General features: G+C 30.2%; 2 protein-coding genes across 2 annotated transcripts; one reads left to right on the forward strand and one right to left on the reverse strand.

The window, feature by feature from the left end:
- The first annotated feature begins 262 nt into the window (after positions 1-262).
- LOC109793814 (Ankyrin repeat family protein) lies at positions 263-2,511 on the forward strand. Its single transcript, XM_020353288.3, has 6 exons — positions 263-537; positions 1,200-1,291; positions 1,375-1,453; positions 1,557-1,651; positions 1,799-1,894; positions 2,176-2,511. Exons 1-6 carry the CDS (start codon positions 363-365, stop codon positions 2,251-2,253), a joined length of 615 nt encoding a protein of 204 aa, XP_020208877.1. The 5' UTR covers positions 263-362; the 3' UTR covers positions 2,254-2,511.
- A 2,737-nt stretch (positions 2,512-5,248) lies between these two features.
- LOC109793800 (ras-related protein RABC2a) lies at positions 5,249-8,287 on the reverse strand. Its single transcript, XM_020353283.3, has 7 exons — positions 8,269-8,287; positions 7,891-8,099; positions 7,353-7,421; positions 7,083-7,148; positions 6,322-6,443; positions 5,863-5,991; positions 5,249-5,635 (listed from the first exon to the last, which is right to left on the reverse strand). The coding sequence occupies exons 2-7, from the start codon at positions 8,027-8,029 to the stop codon at positions 5,528-5,530; spliced, it is 633 nt and encodes a 210-aa protein (XP_020208872.1). The 5' UTR covers positions 8,030-8,099; positions 8,269-8,287; the 3' UTR covers positions 5,249-5,527.
- Positions 8,288-14,499: the final 6,212 nt, after the last annotated feature.

Here is a 14,499-nt window from a genome sequence, read left to right on the forward strand (position 1 = left end):
ACATCGATTCTTTGTCTCAACACTTTGAAATGTTTTGAAGAGCAAGAATCTCATTCTAATATTCTTAAGAGTCTAAGAGAAGAAGAAAAATGTTTATAAAAAATTTAAAATATGATTATATAATGGATAATACCTATCTATATCAAATTTTAATTACAATATAATTTATAATTTATACATTATAAATTTTACTTAGATAAAATAAAATTTCATTAGTATTAAATAAAAAATAAATCGTAAAAACACATTTAATGGTGGAGACGTAAAGAAAATACATGTGACAGGAGCGCAGTGGAGGTGGCGCACACTCTTTTTCAGCCCCAAAAATCGCTTGTGGAGAGGAAAAGTACGGATCAAGATCAATGGCAGTTCCAGGGAGGCGCAACGGCATGAACGACGACGAAGAGGACTTAGACGACAACGCCCTCTTCGAAGAACCACCCTTCATTCAAGACGACACCCCCACTCCTCCTCATCTCCGCGACCTCTCCGCCGCCGCTCAGCTCGGCGACCTCCACGCCCTCCGCCTCGCTCTCGGTTCTCTCACTCTCTCTCTATATCTTCTATCGCTCTCTCATTCATCACGATAACCATATACATGTCTCGTGTTATACCCTAACTATTACTTCTTCAAACTTAAACCCTAGCAAACTCGCCAATAAGGATTTCTATGTCTCGTCTTAGAAAATTGATTCATGCAGACTCACGACTACTCGTAAGGATTATATTTGTCACGCTCTGGCAAATTGTAACAAAAGACTTTGAGTGTCTCAGATTAAAATATTACATATTCATGGCTTTTGAATATGTTGTGGTCCTTTGTCTTGGTACATTAGAGGCAAACATTTCAATTTGTTGAACATCGACATAATTTGTGGCAAAAGATTAAAAATTATTAACAGTGACTGCTATGATTTGATTTTGGAAAATGCACAGACCGTAAATGTTTTTACGCCGTTATTCAATCACTAATCCACAAATGTCTGCTCTGGATGATAAGTTTGTTGACATTTTGAATAACTATCTTAAAATTTATACTTACAGTAATTTTTTTGTTCGTGTCTGATTAGATAACAGGGTTAAATTATACAGTCGTCGCATGAAAATTAAACTCTTGTTTGATATCTAAACACATCCTCATTAGCATAACTACTATTTGTCCTTTTTGTTGATGCTTACCTGATGCTGCATGACTTCAGATAACTTGACTGGTAGTATTGATGAGCCAGTGGAGGATGGGGATACTGCTCTTCATTTGACATGTTTATATGGCCATTTGTCATGCGTCCAGGTTTATTATCTTCGCGTATTGTTAAATTTGTATACTCTTATACAACATTGCATGAATTGTTGATCTTCTTTGATAAACTGCAGCTGCTACTAGAAAGAGGAGCAAACATTGAGGCTAAGGATGAAGATGGTGCAATTCCTTTGCACGATGCTTGTGCTGGAGGTAGTTTGACTTTGAAATATGTTCTATAAGTTGAACTGATTTTTTTTTTTATAACAAGGTGTTAAGAATTTCAATGTTACTTTGCTTTAAATGGCCATATCAGGATATACAGAGATAGTGCAACTGCTACTTAACAGAGCTAATGGTGCAGAACATATAAAAAGAATGTTAGAATCGGTTGATTCTGAGGGTGATACTGTGAGTATTTATTTATACTTTGAAAATTTTGAGTTCCCATTTCTGATGCCAATGTCAATCGAGCATCCTATTTCTATCTGTCTTTCTGTTTGATGAATTACTCCTGATTTTGTTCTTCATCATTGTATTGTGATTATTTCCTTGTAGCCTCTCCATCATGCTGCAAGAGGTGAGCATGTTGATGTAATTAGGTTGTTGCTGTCTAATGGAGCATCTTTCAGAAAGGCAAACTTATACGGAAAGGTAAGTTCTTAAAGGAATTTACGGCATTTTTGAATGACTATAAAAAATTATCTGTTTTCATTTTGTTTCTATTTTCAAAGAGTTGTATATGAAATAATCAAAACAACATTTTATTGTTTTCACTATTTTTCTATAAATCTTCAAAAACATGGGGGGAAAAGGGAAAACTAAATTGACAATTTTATAATTATTAGTGGAAGCAGAAAATGTATTCTCAACTGAAACAGTTCATTATGATTTAATCATTTCAAGTCATCAATTTCTAAAATAATTTCTGGCAGACACCGGCAGATTTGCCTGAACAGGACACAGATGCTAGGAGGCTGCTTGAAGCTGCCGCTACTGCCATGGCATGCTAATAGCATTAGCGCATTGATCAGTATAAATATTTAGTTTCATTTTGACGGAGATGCTACACTTTTTGGACCATAAAATCTGTATTACGTACATTATACTCGTATTTGAAAGTTCAAAAATCATAATTATTGATTAGAGAAACAGCTTAGGGGTTTTCAACTTTGGAGAGATAAAAATGACGATTCCCGGATCACAGTGGACATTCTTGTTTGCTTTCATTAGCTTGCTTATTTGGAATATATTTACTCTTCAATGTGTCAGTGAACTATAAATTTGCTGCTTGTCCTTTAATTATCCTTAAATTTCCATACTCTTAAGTTAACTATCGTTTAATTGTTATTATGTTGAATTAAGCTTGATTAGTATACAATCTGGTGGTTCGCTAATTTTTTAAAATTAAAGAAATAAGTACGAGTTTTCCTTATGTACTCCTTAGTCTTGAAACTTAGAAAACGCTTGAAAAACGTGTAACTACTAACTTGTATCCATTATTCAGTTTGTGACCCACTGAATTCAGTTGATTTAGAAAGATTTGGTATTACAAAAATTGATTTAGGAAGAATTGAAGTTGAAAAGATTCACGATTTTTTTTATTTGATTTGGACAATAATTGATTTCGTTTGAATTATAAAGTAAAATTGCTTTTAAGAAGTTAATTATCTGGTTGGTTCATGTTTTACTCACTTACGCATTGTTTCTGTAGAAAAAAGGGGAGGATGTGCAATGTGAATGAGTAAAAATAATATTTTCTTCTCGTTTGGACGATTAAAGAAATCTGGGTATGAGTGGAAGAGAATATTGACATTATGGTTTACGTCATTTATATTCTGTTTTAGCATGTGTGAAAATAGGAGTGGGTGTAGAAAAAAGCTTGAAATGCTAAAAGTATCCTTTATTTTTGGTATTAAGGAGGGCTTGAACAAAAAACTATCCTTTTCTTTTAACATTGATAGTGTCTTTGATTAATGTTAGATAATTTAAAGTTATGTTGAAATGTTAAGTATGATTTTAGATAAATCTCATATTTGATTTAACGTCAATGAATTAATTATGGGTTTATAATTGATTTCAAGTTCAATCAATTTTAAGTAAATTGTGTTGGATAAAAATTGTACTAACATATGATTTTAGAATAAAAATATATAATTAATTATTGCATCAATTCAAAATTAATTTTGAATAAAAATAATTTTAATAATGTTCATCCAAATTGATTGATTTTACATATTAAAAGTAATTTTAAATAATAACAGATTTGTTAACAGGTTAAAAATAACTTTAACCACGTATGCTTTGTAGGCGTAAAATGATAATCATATATCATACTTATTTCTTAATATATATATATATATATATATAATTATTCGCTCATTTTTTTCTACCTTTTATCCATCATTTATTATTTAAATGTACCAAAAAAAATATTATACTTATTTCTTATCAACTCAAGTAAATAAAAGTTTCTATTTCTTTTTCATAACTAACGTAAAAAATTATTGTAATTTTTTTTTTTTAAATTTCTGATTTCACAGATTCAGACAGTATGGTGTTAAAAAGCTAAGTTTTTTTTTTGGTTCGTCCCTGGAGTATCCAGGGCCGACAGTAGTGACTAATCTCCTCGTTGGAGGCACCTCAAAGGGTGGGATAACTGGCCCAAGGTTCTTGTTTAAGCGTGGATCAATCCCTACCGCTGAACCACACGCTTGGGGTTTAAAAAGCTAAGTTGGCATTGTTATTGTTAATAAATAATTTATGAATTTACACTTAATTTTAAATATATATATTTTAAATTAATTTTACTCTTAACGTAATTAATTAAAAAAAAATCCAAACGAACGATTAGTTGTTTGGATGGATTCTTTTCACCGCAAACGTGAGTTGGGCTTTACGCCGAACATGCTATTTCTAAAAAGCACCTGCCCACCATCCAAACGACTTGCTATCCGAAACAATGGAAATTTTGACCCAAAAGAAAAAGAAAAAAAAAAGGAAAATTAACAAATTATTGATTGGTGAAGATTGACTGAAGAAAAAATAAATATATATTTTTAACGTTCTATAATATACTAAGGAATAAACTAATAAAAATTTATAAACCAAATTAAGTGAAATTTGGATCTAACATATAAGGATCGTTTTATGTTATAAATTGTAATATTATCCCCACTTATTTTTATCTGACCCTTGGTTATTTTATATCTTGTAAATTTCACAATTTAGTTTTTAATTCTTGCTGTTATCTATCTATACTATCACAAAAAGCATCTCTTTACACGTGGCAAACTCACAAAATTCGAAGCAAAAAAAAGAAAAAATCTTTTAACTATTTAGGGAAGGAAAAGAGATAAAATATCTTCTTTTTTTTTTTTTTTGGGTATGAAAGTAATCACTAAATATTGGGCCAAGTTATACGGAATGAGCTTCATATACACTACGTTGTAAGACGAACAACAAATAAAGAAAAACAAAATCCAATCTGCTTTAATTACTTTACCTGTTTCATGTAAAATGAAAAACCCACCGATAAAGTTTAACATTGTGAAAGAGAGAAGTTTTTACTTATTTGTGTGTTAGGAGGAATACAAGCAATTTGTCATTTACAGAGACTTGTGAAAAGGAAGAAGGGATAAAGGAAAGAGAAGAAAGATAAAGTAAATATTAAAAGTTTGAACTAGTATGTAAAAGGTATTATGTTACGAAGCATTCTAGATACATACTACATAATGGTTCACATGCACGTCTTACCTTGCATTGTCACACGCAAAGACAGGACATGCTAGTAAAAATTGGGGTCAAAGACTCTTGATTGACAATATTTAGACTAATAAAACAATTCCACATGATAGATCATGTAAAAGGATATATACGTAAAAATCTTATGTCAAGATATTTGTGTCTGTTTATCTCTATAAAAAAAATCTAAACCTCATATTGATTAAAAATGAAAATTTCTAAATAATATCACAAGTTTGATGCAACAATTGCACAATATCAGGATTGACTAGGGAGTAATATATTATATAAATTATATATTTCGTAGTTGCGCAAGCTGAAGTGATTTGGATAAATTATAGCTCAGAAACAATAACAGAATAGACAGAAATATACAGTAGCTAATAGGCACTATTGTTGCCAATTGCCCATTAGTATTGGTACAAGTAATTAAGCAAAGAAAAGACACCAATTAGGAACTGCTGAAGAAGCTTACATATACAGGGATATCGAAGGGCAACACCAAGATGTGCTAGTTATGACTCAATGTTCACATTGCTTCAATTAAGAGCAACAACCACCAAATTCGGATGTTTGGGGTTCCTGTTTTTGCTTCAAAATACCCCTTTTTACTGTAGATCCTTCTTCCAAAAGACTAGGAACTTCCATTATCTGTGAAATGGTGCCATATTTGTCACTATAGGAAAGGAAAAGCAATCCACAGCAATTTGACATGATAACAAAAGCACCAATTTCTATTATCTTTATTATGCAATTTTGTTTTATGCTTAGGTTACTGTACTCAGTGTTCCCCTATCACAAGTTCATTGGAAAATTGTTTTTTGTGCATGGAATGGAACAAACGTCAATTCATAAATAGTATGCTTCTAAAACCGTACCTTTAGTGAAAGTTCCTGGAAGCATCGCTCCACATTTTCTCTTGTTTTGGCACTACATTCAAAAAACAAACATCCCAACTCTTCGGCAAGTGCTAAACCCTCTTCTTTGCTCACAACCCTTTCAGAATCCTAATAAAATGTTAAAGAAATTATTCAAGAGAATACATCAAGATTCAAGACAAAAACTGGAAAATACGATAGAGTTCATGTTAGTTCACTTTAAGTCATGAATTCTCTATAACAGTGTTAACTCATAACAGAGAAGAGAGACATATGGAAGATAGAACTTGAATATTGTTTCATTACCTTAATGAAGAGTGAGACAAGCTCAGAGACACATTTCATTGTGTTTCATAATTTAGTTTTCAAACATTTCATTGAGGAAAAATTTCACTGTAGTTATTGATTCATTTCCTCGAGTCATATATTGATGCACAACAAGACTAAAACACAACTTACTCTGTCAACTTTATTTCCAACCAGCATCTTCACGCAATCCTGATTGGTTGAATAGAGTTCCACTTCTTTAGACCACACTTCTGATAAGTTTGTAAAGGTGTCTCTTCTCGTTACATCATAAACTAAATAAAATAAAATAATTCTATAAGTATAAGCCTTGGATTTAAAATAATGTTAGCTAGCATTGATTAAAAAGCATGCACTAACTGTCATCATAGATCCAAGAAAACTATGCTTGCAAATTCTTCATGCTATAAAAAGGAAATAAAAGACAGAAACAATAACTATCAAAATATCAGAGAGTTGAGCATTAGTGATTAATATGTTGAACTTAAGGTAGAATTGTTCAAATAGTGTTTGAGTTCGATCTTTATAGAAATAACTTTTTACCAGACTTTACTTACCTTTTGATTGAACCAAATTAATCTATGGCAAAATTTTAGGACAGAGGTGCAAAAGTAAAAATAAAATAATTGTTAAAAAATATGAAGCAACACTTGAGGATGTCCCCTTGTTAACATTGTTGCAAATTTAAATCCTGTGTAACAATGGAAACTGCTTTAACACATGGTTCATAACAAGTGTTATAATTCCTTGCAAATGCTTATCACATTCCCCAAGTGAAGAGTTCATATTTTATCAGATGGACCCATTTACTCTATGAGATTAAAGAGTTAAAATAGAGTTCAATCCAAGTTGCAACTACTGAAGAGAGGCCTCTAATGCAGGAAAAAAAGTGTACATAAATCATTTTAGCATACCAAGAATGATTCCTTGCGCTCCTCTATAGTAAGAACTAGTTAGAGTTCTGAATCTTTCTTGCCCAGCTGCAATATAGATGTAATGTTATTAGACATCAATATACCACTTCAATCAGCCATTTAGGTCAAAGGACAAGTGATTCAATTGAAAGACCCTAAACTTTTTAAGGAAATTTCATTATATTTATTTGCATCTAATTCACACGATGCCAGAAACTTAAAAATGGTCCAATTCATGAACTAGAAGCCAAAGATTTGAGCCTCCATTACCAGTGTCCCAAATAGTTAGTTTCAATCTCTTCCCACCTACTGTCAGCTGCTTGATCTTAAAATCAACTCCTACATCACATAGAACAACAGAGATAAACACAAATAGCATCATATCACATCAAAAGTAATATCTGATAATAACAAATAGCCCCAATTAAAACATTCAAGGTCAATTCCAAAGGGGTAGAAGCAACAAAACAATAGAACAGTTACTTTGAACAAAATGATATCCGATAACCAAAATATTAAGCAAACTCAATAACTGAGGACCACTGATTCAAACTCAATCATAGCAGCAAAGAAGAACATAGTACATAGAAGAACTCTAACTCCAAAAGGGCTTCTCAAAACGTTCATAAAGTGGTCCACAGCAGCACAATTGAAACCCACATGAGAAATTCACAATTTTCATGTTTTTTTTTTAAATAAAAAAAAAACAAAAAAAAATGGTATTCTTTTCATGGTTTAGTACAAAAAATTTTGTAGGAGCAATCATGTGAAAGAGTAGTTTTTTGGAGGCATCAACATTTAGAATTACCAATTGTGGGGGAAAGATCTTCAGAAGAATTGGAGATGAAACTAACAAGGAGGCTACTTTTTCCCACAGCAGAATCACCGATCAACAAGATCTTGAAGGAGAGATCATAGCCACTGCTCTGACCAGAAGAAGAACTCATTCTGTGTGTTTGTGAATGATGATGATGACAACAATGCTTCTCAAAAAAGTGTTTCTATATATGTACCTCTCTGAAAAGTACAATGAAAGGAACCTATATGTAAGTGGAGAGAGAGAGAGAAAAGAAAGAAAAAAAGGTAGATTGTAATGAAATGCAATGGGGTATAATGAATAAGCATCTTTCATTAATTTTGGCCGTTTGAGAAAGAGAGTGAAATAGAAGCTAAAGAAAACGGCTACCTTTGCCTGAGTTAACGAACAATAATCAGTTGACACGCCACAACCAACAACATCATCAACAACAACAACAACGTATATATTCTTTTCCTTCTTTTTACATGTCAACCTTTTCATTTTGGTTTTAGGAATTATTCTTCTTTCACTTTTGTTAATATGTTCGTTGATTGTACATAAAAAGTATATGAATTTAAAATTTCAAGCTAAACTACATAGAATTCTTCTTAAATGTAAAGTAATTACTAAAAAAGTTAATTTTATTATATACTTTTATTTATTTATTGAAATTACAATGAGGATTATAGAATATAAACGTAAAATCTTGAATATCCTACCACGTAAAATAATTATATAATTTTATCATATATATGATAATTTGTATAAAAGTGTTAATAACTCTCGGTACATTTTAATTGAACTTGAAAGTGATTTACAAAAGTTATATAACGGATATTAATTAATTGTCAAATTAATTTAGCAGGCATTTTGATGGACAAGTTTTAAGATTTCGACTGATGTTTTAAAACGACATGATTTATTTTAAAATGTCAAACATGCACTTACCTATTGGTTAATCTTTTGTTGCAATAATCTCCTCTTAAATTTAATAGTTATGTAAATAAGGTTTCTTTTTATACACAGTGCATAAATAATATATAAAGTAAAATATAATAAATTAAGAGGTAAAAATAAAAATAACTGTATTAATAAAAAAAAACATTACACTTTTTTTTTAATCTTTTGACTTATGAACCTATGTACTTGGTATATTAAAAATTTAATATAGATATTAGTAGTTAAATATCATTTTTATGATAAGATAATTATATTTTTTTATGGGAATTGAAAACGGTACTGAAATAGATCCACACATTTTTTTGAGTTTTTTTTAATAGTTAATGATTTAGTTATTATATTTTTACTTAGACTTTACATTGTCTTTCATTAAAAAAAATCATATTTTTGTATTCAGCTATTTTTTTCATAACTTCGGCACACTTTCTCTTTTGAGAGGGAAAGTTGTGTGGCAAAGGTTCCACCAGTAAATCACCATACTTATATGGTTTCTTCCTTTCCAAACAATATCCATTTATTACATTCTTTACACTTTCATCTCCTTATTTTCTCTTTCTCTCCACTTCCACATAACCAAATAAGACGTTAATGAAAATTTATCATAAGAAAAATTTGATAATAATTTAAACTTTTTTCATCAACTTTCTAATAATAAAAGATATATATATATTTAATAAAAAAAAAATTATATGACATGATATTATCTATACTATACAATGATAAGCATAATTTTGACGGATATATTTTCTTCTCCTATTTTTCTTCTAATTACTTTGAATCACTTACATTCTAACTAAAAATTACCGACTATTATTTAACATATATTATTTTTATATTTTATTTTATTTTAAAAAAAAAATACACAAAGTATGTAACAACTCACCATGATTACTATACTTAACGCGGATCAAGTATTAATAACAGAAAAAATATTACAACTACTTAAGATTAATATATGTATAATAATATATATATATAACTGTAAAACAACTAGGAAAAAATAAAGCAACTAAACTAATATATATATATATATATATATATATATATATATATATATATATATATATATATATATGCGTGTGTGCGTGCTCTTGTGCATGCAATACTTTGTCAATTGTAAAATAAAAGTCCTAAATTATCAGTCGAGCAACTACAACAAAATTTCATACTATCATCAATAGTAGCACCAAGCTACTCACCAATAGCATGACTCCAAAAGTTATCAACATCCAACCTAATCCCGCTTTGCTCCCTTTGTAGAGATGATCATCATAGTCCAACCACCAGAAAAACATGTAAGGATAAGTTAGATTTCAAAAGAAACAACCATATAATAAGTATAGAAGAAAATGCATTTATACTATCTACAACCTAAACATGTAAACTATCCAACATGTACCTCATGACTTCCATCATACAACATTCAATATGACATCAACAAGTTTGAAAAGCAAACAACTCAAGAAAATTAAACTTACACCGCAACCATGCGATACAACTATGTAATCACCAAAGCATGTGAATGACACTAAGTAGCACCATCATATGCATACATCTCAACTAATGCATTGTCATGCATTCACTTACGAAGATCTCTTACAATAACTATGCAGTCTAAGTGACTTGACCCTATCAAACCAAACAATCATTTCCACACCTTACATGCCTGCTAGATCAATAGTTAAATTGAGATATTAATACCTATTACATGATTTTTCGAGTGTCGCCACTTAAACTAGGAAAGTCCAGTACTACCATCAAGTATCATATAGCTTGGGTATGAGTTTACCACAACAATGACATGCATTAATCAAGTCAATTATGGAATTAACTCGTTAATTATTCTCATGATACCATGCACCTCTCTAGTAATTAGTTAAGGATTGTAGTCTTTGACTTCATACCTTACTCCAACATTGATTAAGGACCTAGAAGAGACTCTACAATCCACTCCTAGAGTTATCACCTACTCAAAGAGGGTTTTTCAATCAATGGCCTCCTAGAGTGCCACACCAATATCTACACACTAGGATATTTGACTTTCAAAAATATAATCTCTTATAGTTCTAAGTCAATCAACATGCTTTAATGTCTATAACATTCTTAGTATCAACACCTCAACAATCATTATCTACATCCATTACCCCAGGTCAATGAATATAGAGATCTAACAACATTATTAATTCATAGCATTCTAATACATCTCAACAATTCAACCATACAATCATCTACATATATCATCCCAAATCAATATACATAGAACAATATTACTAATCAACGTACAACATACAATAAATTCATCTAACTTATCCATCTTCACCATTTAATCATATAAATAACAAGTATTTGCAAAGAAATTCGAACCCAATTCCACACACTTGATGCCTAGCACCATTAAGGCAGGGAGCCTTCTAACTTGCTTACGTTTGATACCATACAATTCGCGTTTGCTGTGGATTAAGTAGAGGCCCCCTAGGCCCTCATGCTTGGTGTGGTAAAGTCTCATGCTCGACCTCAAATCAACCCAGGATGATTCTTTCTTCTCATGTCCAACGCCAATCCAACTCGAGACAATTCTCTCACCTTACATCCGAAGTCATTCAAACCCCGCCTGACGTGATTTCAACCCAAGATAATTTTCTCCTCACGCCTGGTGCCACCAATCCTATGCCAAACATAAGCAAGATAGATATCCCCTAGTTAAAGCTATGTCCGACACCTAGAAGGCACCCTTGGTGCGATGGTAAGTTCTGCACCTTACTGACTCATAAATTGGCCCTTCCTTCACTTAAAAAATAGGAAACCAAACATGCAACAATACAAAACAACCATACCTATCACAACCAACTCATATTCATACTCAGATTCAACATGCAACATTTTGGATAAATCTTTAAGAATCACCTTCATAGCTCAAAACACCAAAACTCATTCCTTTCACCATTCAATCCAAATTAAACCTATACAATCATATTTTGATAATAATAATAAAAAAAAACATACAAATTATACAATCCAATACATGCAAGGTTTTAGTTTCCCTTTCCTTGAATTTGTAGAGAACCAAGGAAGAAAAAGCAAAAGTTGAACTCTAAGCAACAAGAAGCTCCACACCGCTCCTCTACATTGAAGATCTTCAACCAAGGACCTCTATTCACCACTCAACAACTATCCTCACGCACTCGGGGCCTATAAAGAAGAAAAAGATTAGAGCTCTAGAGTCCTTCTCTCTAATTTATCTCTCTAAAATTCTTAAGAATTGAATTTATGAAGTTCAATTCTAAAAATAAACCTTATATAATTATTGAGAAAACTCTTTAGAAGTTCATTAACTCCGAGAGTTCTTGAGCAACTACTCCAAAATCAATACACACTACATAATTATTGAGAAAATACAATAATTAACCAAGTCGTACAATGTTACATAGTGACTATTTTTTAGAGTTTTTATATAATGCTATTATTTATTTTAAAATATAATTTTAATAACATATATCTTAATTTATAACTTATATTTTATTTAACAATTTCACTTCATATAAAGTTAATCTCATGTTAAAATGCTAGATTGATTCAATATCATGCCGCATATTTTAAGTCTAGATTTAGATTAGATCAAATTCAAACAAATGATCCTATCAAAATTTTATACCAAATAGGGATGAAAATAAATCATATCCCTAATCATAGTCTAATCATTAGAATCATTTGTGATTGAAATATATATATAATCGTATACAATGAAAACATCTTTTATTATGATACTAGAAGGCTAAATAATATATATCTTTTAAATTATACGGATAAAAATAATTAATATTTGAGATTAAAACTCAATTATAAAGTTTCTCTTATAAAATTATTACTACTATCACCTTTATGACTATTATTACTATTGTCGACGATGATGATAATATAGTAATAACAACAATTGTGATGAAGAGGTGATAGTGACGACTACGTAATAGTAGCGATAATAATGATGGTGACATCGTCGCTAACATTATTTCTACCATTATCATTATCATTATTATTATTATTATTATCATTATCATTAACAATAATAATAATAATAACATTGACAACAAAAATCATAATGATAATAATAACATTATAGTCACGATATAGTAATAATGATGTTGGAGGAGTTGAAGGCAATCCATTCACACCATTCACCATCATTCTCTCCTGCCACCAAAAAAGAAAAGTTAATTGTGATTAATTTATCTTCTCATATATGAATAAATAAATCATTCCTTTTTCTAGTTTGCAAATTTTTCGTTGATTTATATGTTTTCTTTTCTATCGATGTGTTTGGCGACTAACTTGCCTTACAATAAATTATCGAACTACTATAAATAAGTGGTTAGAAAGTGACTCCTCGTCTCCTCTCACACACTACTTTAATACACATCATTTTACACCAGTATAGTATTTACATTTAAGATAGATTACACCTAGCTCCAGTAACGTATATGCACTAATCTTATTAATCATGTCATTTCATTTAAATGTAAGGCGTTAATTAAAGAGTGAAGTACGAAGCATTTTGCTTTTATTACCCAGCCAATTTTTTGGCCTTTTATTTATTGCTGTGTGAGGGGTTGCTTTTGATACACTAGAAAGAAAGAGGAGCCTAAAAGTGGTTCAAGCGACAAAGTAGCCTCAATTCAGTGGTTAATCTTGGATATGTTATTCATATCCGTCATAACCAAGTACTTCATAATATACCATACCTTTCTTAACAGTGATAATTGGTGTAGTAAAACTAGTAAGTTTATTCGGTGAGAATAACCTAAAAATTAAAAATAAAATAAAATAGTAAAAAGTAATTAACTACGTATGGTACGGGTTCTACAAAAACCTTCTGGAATATTATGCTTATTTCAAAGAAAAAAATTTCTCAAATCTCTTAAAACCAGATCAATTATTGGTCAAGAGAATAAGGTAAAACTAAGTCTTAAAAGATTAAGTAAAAAATAATAAAATGAGACTCAATACAGATAACTAACTCTATGTAAAAACAGTTTTAATAAGTCACTAAAATAATTTTCTAAAATTTAATAAATAAATATATTAACTTTTTGAAATATTACTCAAAAATACATATAGTTAAAGACTTTCTGCACTGATAAGTTTTCTTATTATTAGAAAAAAAAATATGATGAAGAAAATAAGAATTTAGCCTTAACTTTAATAATGTTTCACCATTATTGGAGTTTGAGTTAAAAAAAAAAAAAGTATGTGACAGGACAGAGGAGGGGCTACTACATTACACAAGAACCACAATTTAGGATTAATATTACATTTAAATAATTTTAAAATACCTAATATAATTTTAAAAGAAAAACTACTTTAACGTGGAACGTGTATAAATCAACTGACATAGGTGTATATAATTGGATTAAACATTAAAAATAAATATTGCCACACATGTAGTATTCTTAATCAGTTTGAACCAATAAATTTGCTATCTAAAAAATATTTCTCAAATCTTAAATACATCATCGATCGTAGTATTTATATATCACTCAATGTGTATCACATTAATTATATAAGTTATTATTATATCTCGATATATGTTAAATATTTGATCAATAACGACATTATACCTAAACACTTATGAAAATAGTTTTTAAAAAATATTTAATTCTTAAG

This window comes from Cajanus cajan, chromosome 7 (genome assembly GCF_000230855.2).
Source record: "Cajanus cajan strain Asha chromosome 7, NIPB_CcT2T_4, whole genome shotgun sequence".
NCBI lineage: Eukaryota > Viridiplantae > Streptophyta > Magnoliopsida > Fabales > Fabaceae > Cajanus > Cajanus cajan.

What these genes read in the sequence shown, in the direction of transcription:
- LOC109793814 (XM_020353288.3), top strand. Translation starts at nt 363, where the DNA reads ATGGCAGTTCCAGGGAGGCGCAACGGCATGAACGACGACGAAGAGGAC. An exon ending in GCCATTTGTCATGCGTCCAG is followed by an intron (nt 1,292 to 1,374) that starts GTTTATTATCTT and finishes GATAAACTGCAG; the next exon opens with CTGCTACTAGAAAGAGGAGC. An exon ending in GCACGATGCTTGTGCTGGAG is followed by an intron (nt 1,454 to 1,556) that starts GTAGTTTGACTT and finishes TGGCCATATCAG; the next exon opens with GATATACAGAGATAGTGCAA.
- LOC109793800 (XM_020353283.3), bottom strand. Translation starts at nt 8,029, where the DNA reads ATGAGTTCTTCTTCTGGTCAGAGCAGTGGCTATGATCTCTCCTTCAAG. An exon ending in ACTAACTATTTGGGACACTG is followed by an intron (nt 7,149 to 7,352) that starts GTAATGGAGGCT and finishes TCTATATTGCAG; the next exon opens with CTGGGCAAGAAAGATTCAGA. An exon ending in TCCAGGAACTTTCACTAAAG is followed by an intron (nt 5,636 to 5,862) that starts GTACGGTTTTAG and finishes ACCATTTCACAG; the next exon opens with ATAATGGAAGTTCCTAGTCT.